We start from the raw sequence: 12,334 nt of genomic DNA, 5'->3' as shown, positions 1-12,334 counted from the left end.
TCTAGAAGTGGTGCTATGAGTCGGGTTGATAGGTTTCTCTTATTAGCAGGGTGGTTTTTGAATTGGTCAGACACTACACAATGGGCTTTGAATAGAGATTTCTCCGATCATTGTCCGATTATCTTAAGACAGAGGAAGTTAGAAAAAGGCCCGATTCCTTTCCGGTTCAACAACTGTTGGATTCATCATAAGGGTTTTGCCCCGCTGGTTTCAGAAGCGTGGAATGAGGCTGGGGCTTTTGGGAGGATGGCTTACACTGTGAAGGAAAAATTGAAGTATTTAAAAGAAGCTTTAAAGGTTTGGAATAAGGAGACTTTTGGTTGTTTGGATACTAATTTGGCTAAATTGTCTATGGATATTCAAGAATTAGATATCTTGGGTGAGAATTCGGTGTTGGATTCAGATCAGCTATCTCTTTGCAAGAAGCTTTCGGTTGAATGGTGGAAAACAACAAAATTGAGGGATAACTTATTGAGGCAAAAGTCGAGGAGTAGGTGGTTGAAGGAGGGGATGCAAACACTAGCTATTTTCACGCTTGCATTAATAATCGAAGGCAGAGAAATCAAATCAGAGGTGTTTGGATTAACGATGTGTGGCTTGAGGAAGACTTGGTTTTGAGGAATGAGATAACAAATTACTTTAAAAAATTGTTCTCTGCGGGGCCTACGATTAAACCGACTTTGGATGGGATAGATTTTTCCAAATTGAGTGCTAATCAACTTCACGATCTGGATGCGGTTTTTTTGGAAGAGGAAATTAAAAGGGCGGTTTGGAGTTGTGCAGGTGACAAGAGTCCTAGTCCAGATGGCTTTAACTTCAAATTCTTCCAAGATTTTTGGGAGGTGGTTAAAGAGGATATTATTCTTTTTATCCAAGAATTCCATGCAAATGGAAAGATCCCAAAAGGTTTGAATTCTTTGTTTATTGCTTTGATTCCAAAGACGAAGAAACCGAACAAAATCCAGGACTACAGGCCGATTTCTCTAGTTGGATCTTTGTATAAAATCCTTTCGAAGATTTTGGCTGGTAGGCTAAAAGGTGTTATGAGTTCTCTAATATCTCCTTCTCAATCAGCTTTTGTTCATGATAGATATATTTTGGATGCGGTTGTGGTGATTAATGAGGTAATCCATTCTGCAAATAAAAATGGGGATGGTTGTATCTTGTTTAAAGTTGACTTTGAGAAGGAATATGGCTCGGTGGATTGGACTTTCCTAGACTACATGCTTAGTCGGTTTGGGTTCTCAAATAAATGGAGGAATTGGGTCAATGCTTGTCTTTCCTCAACATCTATGTCTGTTTTGATTAATGGAAGTCCAACGGTGCAATTTTCCGTTTCTAGAGGTATTAGACAGGGGGATCCTATGTCGCCTTTTCTGTTTCTTATGGTAGCGGAAGGATTTGCTGGATTGGTTAGAAGAGCTAGATCCATTGGTGTTTTTGACGGATTCAAAATTGGTCGAAGTGATGTTGAAGTGTGTGATCTTCAGTTTGCGGATGATACTATTATTGTTTGCAAATCATCAGATAACAACCTTTGGTGCTTGAAGACAATCTTAAGATGTTTTGAGTTAGTTTCGGGTTTGAAGGTCAATTCAAACAAAAGCTCTTTATTTGGTTTAAAGTTATCGGAGTCAACTATTTCAGTAGCGGCTAATTTTTTGTATTGTAAGGTTGGTTCTATCCCTTTTCTTTACTTGGGTATTCTTGTAGGGGGAAATCCAAGGAAAATGTCTACTTGACAGGGTATGATTGAGGTGATTTAAAAGAGGCTTGTTGCGTGGAAATGCAAACACATTACTTTTGGAGGGAGATTAATTCTGCTGAATTCAGTGTTATCCAATATCTCTATAAAGCCCCAAAGAAAGTCTTATCTAAAATTGTTAGCTTGCAACGGAAATTTCTTTGGGGGAATAAGAGAAGTGGTAAAGGTGTTGCTTGGGTGGCTTGGGCGGATGTTTGCAAACCAAAGGAGCTTGGTGGTCTCGGTGTTAGAGATCTCTCTCGATTTAATGACGCGCTTTTGGAGAAATGGAGATGGCGTAGACTTCAGCAAAGTGAGGCTTTTTGGGTCAAGGTAATTAATTCAAAATATGGTACTAACTTTAGTGTTTATAGCAATAATTCTGCCTCGAGATGGTGGGATCATCTACTGGACAAGGAGACGGGTGGTTTGTTGATAATGTCTGGAAGGAAATTGGGAATGGTCTTCAAACTCTCTTCTGGCATGATGTTTGGGTTGGCACTTAGAGTCTTAAGGTAGTTTATCCCAGATTGTTCAATCTTGCTCAAAACAAAAATGCTAGGGTGGGAGACAACGACCATTGGGATTAGGAAGTCTGGGTTTGAGATTGTATTTGGAGGAGAAGCTTATTTGGTAGAGATGAGACTCTTGCTACGAATTTGTATGTTTTGATTCATAACCATTCTTGTAAAAGGAATTCTTTGGATACTTGGAAATGGGGGTTAGATGGCTCTGGTGATTATGTGGTTAAATTTGCCTACTTGACTGAGCTGAATCAACAATCATCTCCTTTAGGTAACGTTTTAAAAAAGTGTTGGATTAACTGTGTTCCTTCAAATATTTGTTGCTTTGTTTGGAAGTTGCTGAGAAGAAGGCTTCCAACGAAGGATGAGCCATTTAAACGAAATATTATTCTCAGGATTAGCGATATGACTTGTATGTTATGCAATAATCATGTTGAGTCTATTGATCATCTGTTTATATCTTGTGACTTTGTTGCAAGTGTTTGGAAAATGTTCTACTCTTGGCTGCAGATTCCTTGTACACTACCATCTACAATTCTTGATCTTTTCAATCTTCATGACTCGCTTGGAAGAGGAATTAATGCTAATATGTGGCATTTGCTTTGGTTTGATATATTTGGATTATGCGAAATGAAGCGATTTTTTCCGAGAAGACTCCAAGCTTTGTGCATTTATTTGATTTAATTCAAACTAGATCTTGGATTTGGTTTATCAATGTTACAAACAACACGTCTTCTTTATCTTTTGCAAATTGGTGTATGGACCCAAAAGTCTGTATCATTCTAAGTTCTAAGAAGATCATTAATTGATCTTTTTCTTGTATTGGGTAGGCACCCCTTGTACTAATTTTAATACATTTTTCCTTATAGAAAAAAGAATGAGTATTATTACCATCTCCAACTCTCCACTTGATCCCCCTTTTCACAACCTCCCAGGCCAAGTATGGCGATCCCTCCCCATACATGAGAATAAGAGTGAAGTTTGCGAACAACATGGGCCAACTCATCACTACAATAGTATATCCTTCTAATCACCCTTGCCCATAGAGTAGAAGAGTTAGTTATCAGACTCCATCAAGTTACATTGTTAAAAATCTATTAAATTCATGCATCCTCCGAGCACCTATACCCCCTTCAATTTTAGGTCTACAAATTTTCTCCCACGTTATGGGGTGAGTTGATCATTGTTTACCAAATGTCCCAAAAATAAAACCACTTTAGATTTTCTCAAGCTTATACCACACCTCCTAGGCATATGATTTTTATGCATGCAATATGCTATCGAACTACAATAAATGGCCTTACAAGAGTGATTTTGCCTGCAAAATCAAACATATTAAAATGCAAAGTGGACAATCTTTTTTAAGTTTTATAACACATTAACCGATAATAATTAGTTTAATTGCACTCATGGTGTTTATCTCTTTTTAATTGTTCAAAGTCATCTATTTCCTTTTTTTGTATGATTTATTCTTCCATCTTTTCATAAGTTGTGATATTAGTTCCTTTGAGGACATATCTATGTGGCTTAACTGAACTTCATGTGATGTAAGTGTGTGATGCATGTATGGCTTGGAAACAAATAAGCAAAAAATATTGTTTCACAAGTCCATCCTATAAACAAATGTTTTGGAACAATTCACTTTTTCTCTCCTTAAATATATTGATTTTATAAGTGACTAACACAATTGAGTAGGTGTATAAAGTAAAAGGTTTCGATGATTACCTCGTATAACATTTTTAGTGTCTTTAATTATGTAGGAGTCTATATCTGTTTCTCTATATCTCAGTTTCGCCATGATTTCCATTTTTGAGAAATGAAAATGAAATGTGAGCGATTGATAATTTGAAAAAGGTTGATATTGTTGAATTTTTAGAACCCTAAGATTTATGTTTTAGGGGAGAAGAACTAAAGTGTAAATTTTTTGACTTTTAAGAGAAACGAGGGCAGCGTACCATGTAGGTAAATGAGGGAGTACAACTTAAGATTCATACAACCAACTAATTGTGTCCACATGTCCATGTTTTTGAAGTATTAATTTAAAAATTGACAATAAATTTTCTATCGATTAAACATTTTTTGCATTAGAATCTATATTATTTCTCAAATGGACAAAAAAACTTTCCAAAATCAGAGGTGTGAATATTATTCATAGTACTACATTGTTGATATTCTCACCTATCCAATCTTTTAAGCTATCACTGTACAAAACATGATGTTTTGATAAAGAGACCACATTGTCCCATATAGTTCTAACACAAGAACAATAATGGGAAGGTGCAAAGTCGTTTCCTCTTTACTTAAGCACACAGAAAAGGTTGGATTCTCTACAATATTAAAACTACATCTATGGTAATTAACCCATCTATCATTATGCATTACACGCCATAAAAAAGTTCATCCTATTTTCGGTGATTTTTCCAAACTACATTGACATCAACAACATTACATTGCCAGAAGGATTCATAAGTAGATTTAGAAGTAAATTGATCATTATGAGATAAATCCTAATAAATGGAGTTCATGCTTGTAGAAAGAGGAGGGGTATTGCTAGAAATTCTACCGAGATTAGAGCAGATAACAAGTGAATAAATGCTTGAAATTTCCACATCTCAGTACTGTAATCATAATATTGTGCTAATGTATTAGAAACAACAAAAACGAGGATAGGGAATATAGCAACCTGTCCTAAGAAAACTCTAGATAAAAACCACTTGTTCAACTAAAAATGAGTAGTATTACGATCTCCAACTCTCTATCTTTTGGTCTACAAATTTTCGTCTTTTGGTCTACAAATTTTCTCCTATGATACGGGATGAGTTGAGACTATGTGGTGAAAACATCTTACTTGGCTCAAATGAATGAACATCAATCTTCCTTAGGTATTGTACTAAAAAATTGTTGGATTAATTGTTTGCCTTCAAATGTTTGTTGCTTTGTCTGGAAACTCTTAAGAGGTCGTCTCCCAACAAAGAATGAACTTCTTAAGAGGAATATTATTGTGAGGGCGGAAGATATGGTTTGTATTTTTTGTAATAATCATATTGAAACTATTGACCACTTGTTTATATCTTTTGACTTTGTTGCAAGTGTTTGGAAAGATTTTTACACTTGGCTTCAAGTTCCTATCACAATACCTTCAACAATTATGAATTTTTTCAAGCTTCATGATACCTTTAAAAGAGGTACTTGTGTAAAGATGTGGAGAATGCTTTGGTTCGCAGTGGTTTGGTCAGTACGGATTATGAGAAATGAAGTTATCTTTCAGGAAAAGACTCCGAGCTATGTGCATCTAATTGACTTGATTCAAACTAGATCGTGAATTTGGTTTATTTATTTTGTTTCTCATAAATCTTTGTCGTTTGCTAATTGGTGTATGGATCCTAATCTTTGTATTAAGCTAAGTGCGACTTAGTTGTGTTTGTTTCCTTCTTGTATTGGGTGGGCAACCCTTGTGCTCCTTTAATACAATTTTTCTTTATAAAAAAAATTGTTTAAAATATGTCCCCCAAATAAAATCACTTTGGATTTTCTCAAGCTTATAACACACCTCCTAGGCAAAAGATGTTTAGGTGTTTGAAGGATGCAAGAGTTTAACAATTCATTAATGATGAAACTTGGTGGGGTTTGATAACTAACTCTAGTGCTTTGTTTGCAAACGTCACCATGAGTCTCATGTATGAAGAGGGATTTGTCATACTTGGTCTGCAAGGATCTGAGAAAAAGGGATTTGGTGGAGAGTTGGAGCTAGCAAGACTACTCATTTCTGGTTGAACATGTGGCTTTTCTCTAGTTTATGATGTTTCTGATACACTGACACAATATTATGATTAGAGTACTTCAATGGTTTTCAATGCATAACCGTTTAATTAGTAGAAGATTTATTACTATACTATGTAGATACATTTTAAATAATTATAATAAGAATTTATTATCAATTTTTAAATTAATACTTCAGAAACATGGACATGTAGAAACAATTAATTGGTTGTATGGATCCTAAGTTTTAATCCCTCATATACCTACCTCCTAGGTTGCCATCGTATCTTAAAAAAGTCAAAAATTTTACACTTTAGTTCTTCTCTCCCAAAAAATAAATCTTAGAGTTCTAAAAATTCAACAGTTTCAACATTTTCCAAATTATTAATCACTCACATTTCACATTTCATTTCAAAAAAAGGTGATCCTAGCGAAATTGAGATCTAGAGAAAAACATATAGACTCCTGCACAATTAAATGCACTGGAAATATTATAAAAGGTAATCATCGAAACCTTTTACTTTATATACTTATGCAACTATGTTAGCCACTTATAAAATCAATATATTTAGGGAGAAAAAAGTGAATTGTTCAGGATGGACTTTTGAAACAATACTTTTTGCTTATTAGTTTCCAAGTCATGCCTGCATCACAAGTTTATATCAGATGAAGTTAAGTTACGCCACATAGTCATATCCTCAAAGGAACTAATATCACAACTTATGAAAAGAGGGAATAATAATCCCTATTGTTCGCAAACTTCATTCTTATTCTCATGTATAGAGAAGGTTCGTCATACTTGGCTTGGGAGAGTATGAAAAAGGGGATCAAGTGTAGAGTTGGAGATGGTAATACTACTAATTTTTAGTTGAACAAGTGGTTTTTATTTAGAGATGTATTACAATAGGTTGCTATATCCCTAATCCTTGTTTCTGTTGTTTCAAGTACATTGACACAATATTATGATTAGAGAGTACTTCAATGTGGAAATTTCTAGCATTTATTCACTTGTTATATGCTCCAATCTCGATAGAAGATCAAGCAATACCACCAGGGCGACCCTCTTATTTTTTTTTTCATTTTTAAAAATATTATTTTTACTTTTTATATGTACGATGTAACTTTTGTTGTCTTACAAAATAATAGATAATGAATCAAATTATTTTATATGTGTAAATTAATATTGTATATGTTACTATGGTTTTATTTGATTTTGTAATGATTATACTTAGAAAATAAGTTATAAGAATTAAAAATCGTGTTTGTCAAACTTTGCATTAAAAGCCCTAATATCCTAAGATTTTTTTTTCCAATCATTTAATATTGATAATATATGTATTTTTGTGAAAAAATTTATCATATAGATCTTAGTGAGCAAAAGAAGATTGAGATGTTAATTTAACATTGTTGATATTATTAGTCGTTCATGTTTGTGAAACTTTTAATCATTCTTAATTAAGTACAACTTTGACAATACGAGAAAATTGAATGCAAATTTTTGTTTGATTGAGTTGTTTGTCTTATCTTAACATAAAAAAAACTATTATAAAAATATTATTTTCAACAACAAAATAAAATTATTTAGTAAGATAAAAGATGAATTTATTGCACAAAACATGATAATTTATAATGAAAATACAATAGCAAAAGTTTTACCTCTAATTCAATCGTAGATGACATTAAGTCTTTAAAAGAGTGAAAAACATTTTAAATGAATGTATATTTTTCTTTATCATATTTTTATTATTATTAATATGTTATTTTGAAACTTTAAAATAATTATGTATATTTCGTTATATTTTTTGTTATTCAACCAATGTTAATTATAAATTGTAATTAAATAATGTTACCACTTCTAAACTTTAGATCAAGATCTGTCACTGAATTTCCTATCCTCCTTCTACAATTATGAACCATTTATTAGGATTTATAGCACAATGATCAAATTACTTCTAAATTTGATTATGAATCCCTCCGGCAAGGTAATGATGTTAATGTCAATCTAGTTTGGAAAAATCTTCGAAAAAAGGATGATCCTTTGAAAATTACCAACTTTTTATGGCATATAATGCCTAATGGTAAATGGGTTAATTACCATAGATGGAGTTTTAATATTGTAGAGAATCCAACCTGCTCTACGTGCTTAAGTAAACAAGAAACGTCTTTGCACCTTCTCCATGATTGTTCTTGTGTTAGACCTATGTGGAACAACATAGTCTCTTTATCTAAACATGTTTTCTATAGTGATTGCTTAAAAGATTGGAGGTGAGAATCTTAACAATGTAGTAATGTGAATAATATTGACACCTCTAGTTGGAATTTTTTTTGGTCAATTTGGAATTTTTAGAAATAATATAGATTTTAATGCAAAAATCATTTAATTGGGAGAAAATTTATTACTATGCTTTATGATACATATTAAATAATTACAATAAGAATTTATTATCAATTTTTAAATTAATACTTCAGAAATGTGGACACGTGCAGTCAATTAGTTGGTTGTGTGAATCTTAAGGTTTACTCTTTCATATACCTACCTCATATACTTTCCTCGTTTTTTCAAAGAAGTCAAAAGTTTTATACTTAGTTCTTCTCCCAAAAAAATAAATCTTAGGGTTCGAAGAATTCAATAATTTCAACCTTCTCCAAATCATCAATCACTCGCATTTCATATTTCATTTCTCAAACATGGACATCACGGCGAAACTGAGATCTGGAACAGATATAGATTCCTACACAATCAAAGGCACTGAAAATATTATTAGAGGTAATCATCGAAACCTTTAATGCAATTGTGTTAGCTACTAATAAAATCAATATATTTAAGGAGGAAAAAAGTGAATTGTTCTAAAACATTTGGTTATAGGGTGGATTTATAAAAGTCTTTGATTTATTTTTCTCATTAACATACCTAGTCACCTTAACCAATTCAAAATGATTCATTTTTTGTTTGAAACCATATATGTGGGAGTTGTGTGAATTTCATGAAGGTGATATTTTTGTTTCTTTGCAGCTGGGGATTGTGTGTTGATTCTTCATTCAGATTTGAGAAATCCACAAAATGTGGCGCGTGTGGAGAAGTTAAGGAAGGATAATAGTAGTAATGTAAATGTGCATGTGAGGTGGTATTATAGGCCAGAAGAAGCTGTTGGAGGAAGAAAGATTTTTCATGGAGCAAATGAGCTTTTTTTAACTGACCATTATGATGTTAAGAGTGCTGATGCCATTGAAGGGAAATGTGTTGTGCACCCCTTCAATGATTATATGAGAATTGAGAATCCAGGTGCAAAGGATTTCTATTGTAGGTTTGAGTACAAGGTTATTACTGGGTATTTTACTCCTGACAGTGTTCCAGTGTGAGTTTCTTGATTGCTTTGATAAACATTCATTTAGTTTTGTCTAAGATAAATCATTGTACTGGCCCATATATCTTTGAAATTTGGTGTCGTTAATTTTGTTATTCAAAGATTTAAAACGCAATTTAATGGTGGTGGGTTTTATGTTGTTGATTTGGTTTTATATTTTATAGGTATTGCAAATGCGAGATGCCTTGTAACCCAGATATCTTCATGTTGCAGTGTGTGATGTGCCGGGATTGGTAAAATCACTGTATTTTGTTGTAATTTGTTACCTATTATTTTGTGTGCAAATGATTTTTAGTCATATGTCAAATTTGTGCATTAGATATGTTGTTTTCTTGGATGAAGGAATCATGAATACACTACTTGTAGAGACAGCCAACAAGTTTTTTTTACACTAGTATTTTGAAGTCAAATAGTTTTAATACACTCATTAAATTCCTTTGTTTTCACCTCCAAAAATATTGACTCTTGGTTTTTATTGTTTTGTATATGTTTATGTGCTTATAGACTTTATGCAAGAAACACCTTTCAATCTTTGTAGGTTCCATCATGGTTGTGTGGGCATGACCACTGAAGAAGCAAAGGCATCGAGCCAGTATCTATGTTCTGATTGTTTATCTAATTGCAAGGTGAGACTACTTCATCCACTCCACAAATGTGTACTTTTTGCTTCTTCTGTATATAGTAAAAGTTCTAGTAAATTTAGGAGGCATGCAGTGTTGATTTTCTAATTGAAACATGAAAAGTTTCAAACATGTATACTATTTCATAATTGGAATTTGTGTTAACATATATGTTTCTTGAGTAGTACTACCAAACTTACTTCAATGGGTATTTTTTAATGTTTTCTCTGATCTGAAAGGATTTTGGGAGTTTTAATATGAATTTTTATTGCAAAGTGTAAGCAGCTTGAGAGTCAAACTTGCTTGATTCTTAAAAGTTAATTTATTAAGATATTATAACATAGGCATGTTTAAGTTTTAAATTTACTTTTCTTTATAAAAAATCTTGAATATGAAAAAAAATCTTCTCTAATAATGAAGAGACAAGTTATTAATATTATCTTTACATTTCAGAATAAAAATGACATTACATTTTATCTAAATCGTATAATTGTTACATCCTAATCTTATTGCCCTGTATTTTTTATGCACTTAAATAGACTTTTGTTTTTTGTAGTAACATTTGTGTATTACTGTCTGAAATCCTTAGCCAATAATTGAGGAGTTCTTCCCTCATTTGAAGAGGGAATCTTATTAGTAATAATGTATTAAACATTCAAGTTTATATTTTCTTTTCAAAATTTTGTGTGTTTTGCTATCAAGATAGTTGAAGAAATTTTAATGCTTTTCTTGACCCTTCATGAAAAATAGCGGAATTACTCCATTGTTTTTTTAGTTGATTCTATATCTCTATTTGATGGAGTTATATTTTATTGTGTAGGAGGAAGTTGGTGAGAATACTTTGAATAATTTCACATATGAAGAGCATAATGGTAATGCAAAAAAACCTACCCAAGTTCCAACAGAACTAGAAACTAGCACTCAGAACAGTGTCACTGATATTATTCAAAAACCAGTGATGGATAGTTCTACAAGGATGATGGATGTTCTTAACAATATAAATGGCTTGGAATGTGGTAGTACTTTGTGGTTGGACGCCATTTATTTGCTTGAGGATCCAGTAAGGAGGGCAATGTTCCTTGCAATGGAGAATGATGCTTGTAGATTGGCTTGGATCAAGTTTAGGTCTAATATTAAGGACAACTAAAACTTTATCATCATATATCTCTTCTACTTTGCAGTTTGGTGGATTTCTTTTATCAGGTACTGCTGAGAAGTTAAATTTAAATAATTGAACTATTTATACTTTTCATTTGAGCCATTCTGGTTCATGAACTATTAAGATTGTGGTTTTGTTTTAAATGGATTTGTGTTTTTTTAATATAAGACCTTGTATTGTGCTTATATATTTTATTATGGTTTATGTGCATTTTTGCATATATAATATTGAGTGTTGTTTGGTGATGTAACATTATAGTCTCTTGCCCTAATATAATGCAATAGTGCATATCTGCTTCAGTATAAAATTATGGGTCAAAGGGATATATAGTATACGTGAAGATGATTTAACGCACTTCCTTTTTTACAAAGAAAATGATTGCAAAGCTCACCAATTTTCAAAAAAAAGTTACAAATGAACAAAGTTCATTGATGTAACATTATTGTCTTAATGAGTCATGAGTGACACTCTTACTTATGATTAGTAATGGTAAAACTGGTAATAATATCTGTAAAATTGTTTGCATATCTTGTATTTTTTGTGAGTAAAACATATAAATTTAGCTCATTTATCTACTAAACGTGTGAGAATTACTATTGGATAATGAGGTCAGTTTGTGGGCACAATATACAGAAAATAATAATAAACTATGATGTCATGAAATTAAATATCTCAAAAGTGTTATGATTTTAGAACAAACAATGCTTGCAATTTTGTTAATTAAGACAATATGGGTATTCTGGAGTCTCCTTAAATTTTGTGGATACATGCAAATGGAGATGACAATCTATTTTATTATCTCTAATCTTTAAATTAAATATTTATATTTTGCATGAATCAATTGAGCCAAATGATGTTGATGTAATGCCAAGTGACAGTCTATTATTTATGCATCACATTTTATCTCATTAGATTATCATATTTCCTTGGGATATATGTGCCTTTACTATTTTGAAATCCATGAATGTATACAATAATCAAATGTGGTAATACATATAAGCTTTGAGTTGAATATTAGCTATTTAGCTTTTACCAAATTATGCACAAAAAATAAGCTTTAACCTTATCATCGGTAATGGTTTGAAAAGTAACATGCACAATAAAGAACTATCGTAGAAACTCTATAAATTTCATACTCCAAAAAAAATATGTCTATCACAAAA

At 32.2% G+C, this 12,334-nt stretch overlaps 1 protein-coding gene across 1 annotated transcript; it reads left to right on the top strand.

The window, feature by feature from the left end:
• Positions 8,643-11,316, top strand: LOC109334108 (chromatin remodeling protein EBS-like). The gene is made up of 5 exons (XM_019569680.1): positions 8,643-8,794; positions 9,041-9,383; positions 9,557-9,625; positions 9,931-10,018; positions 10,833-11,316. The coding sequence occupies exons 1-5, from the start codon at positions 8,716-8,718 to the stop codon at positions 11,157-11,159; spliced, it is 906 nt and encodes a 301-aa protein (XP_019425225.1). The 5' UTR covers positions 8,643-8,715; the 3' UTR covers positions 11,160-11,316.

This window comes from Lupinus angustifolius, chromosome LG19 (genome assembly GCF_001865875.1).
Source record: "Lupinus angustifolius cultivar Tanjil chromosome LG19, LupAngTanjil_v1.0, whole genome shotgun sequence".
Lineage (NCBI taxonomy): Eukaryota > Viridiplantae > Streptophyta > Magnoliopsida > Fabales > Fabaceae > Lupinus > Lupinus angustifolius.
This window is presented reverse-complemented; position numbering and strand designations above follow the sequence as displayed.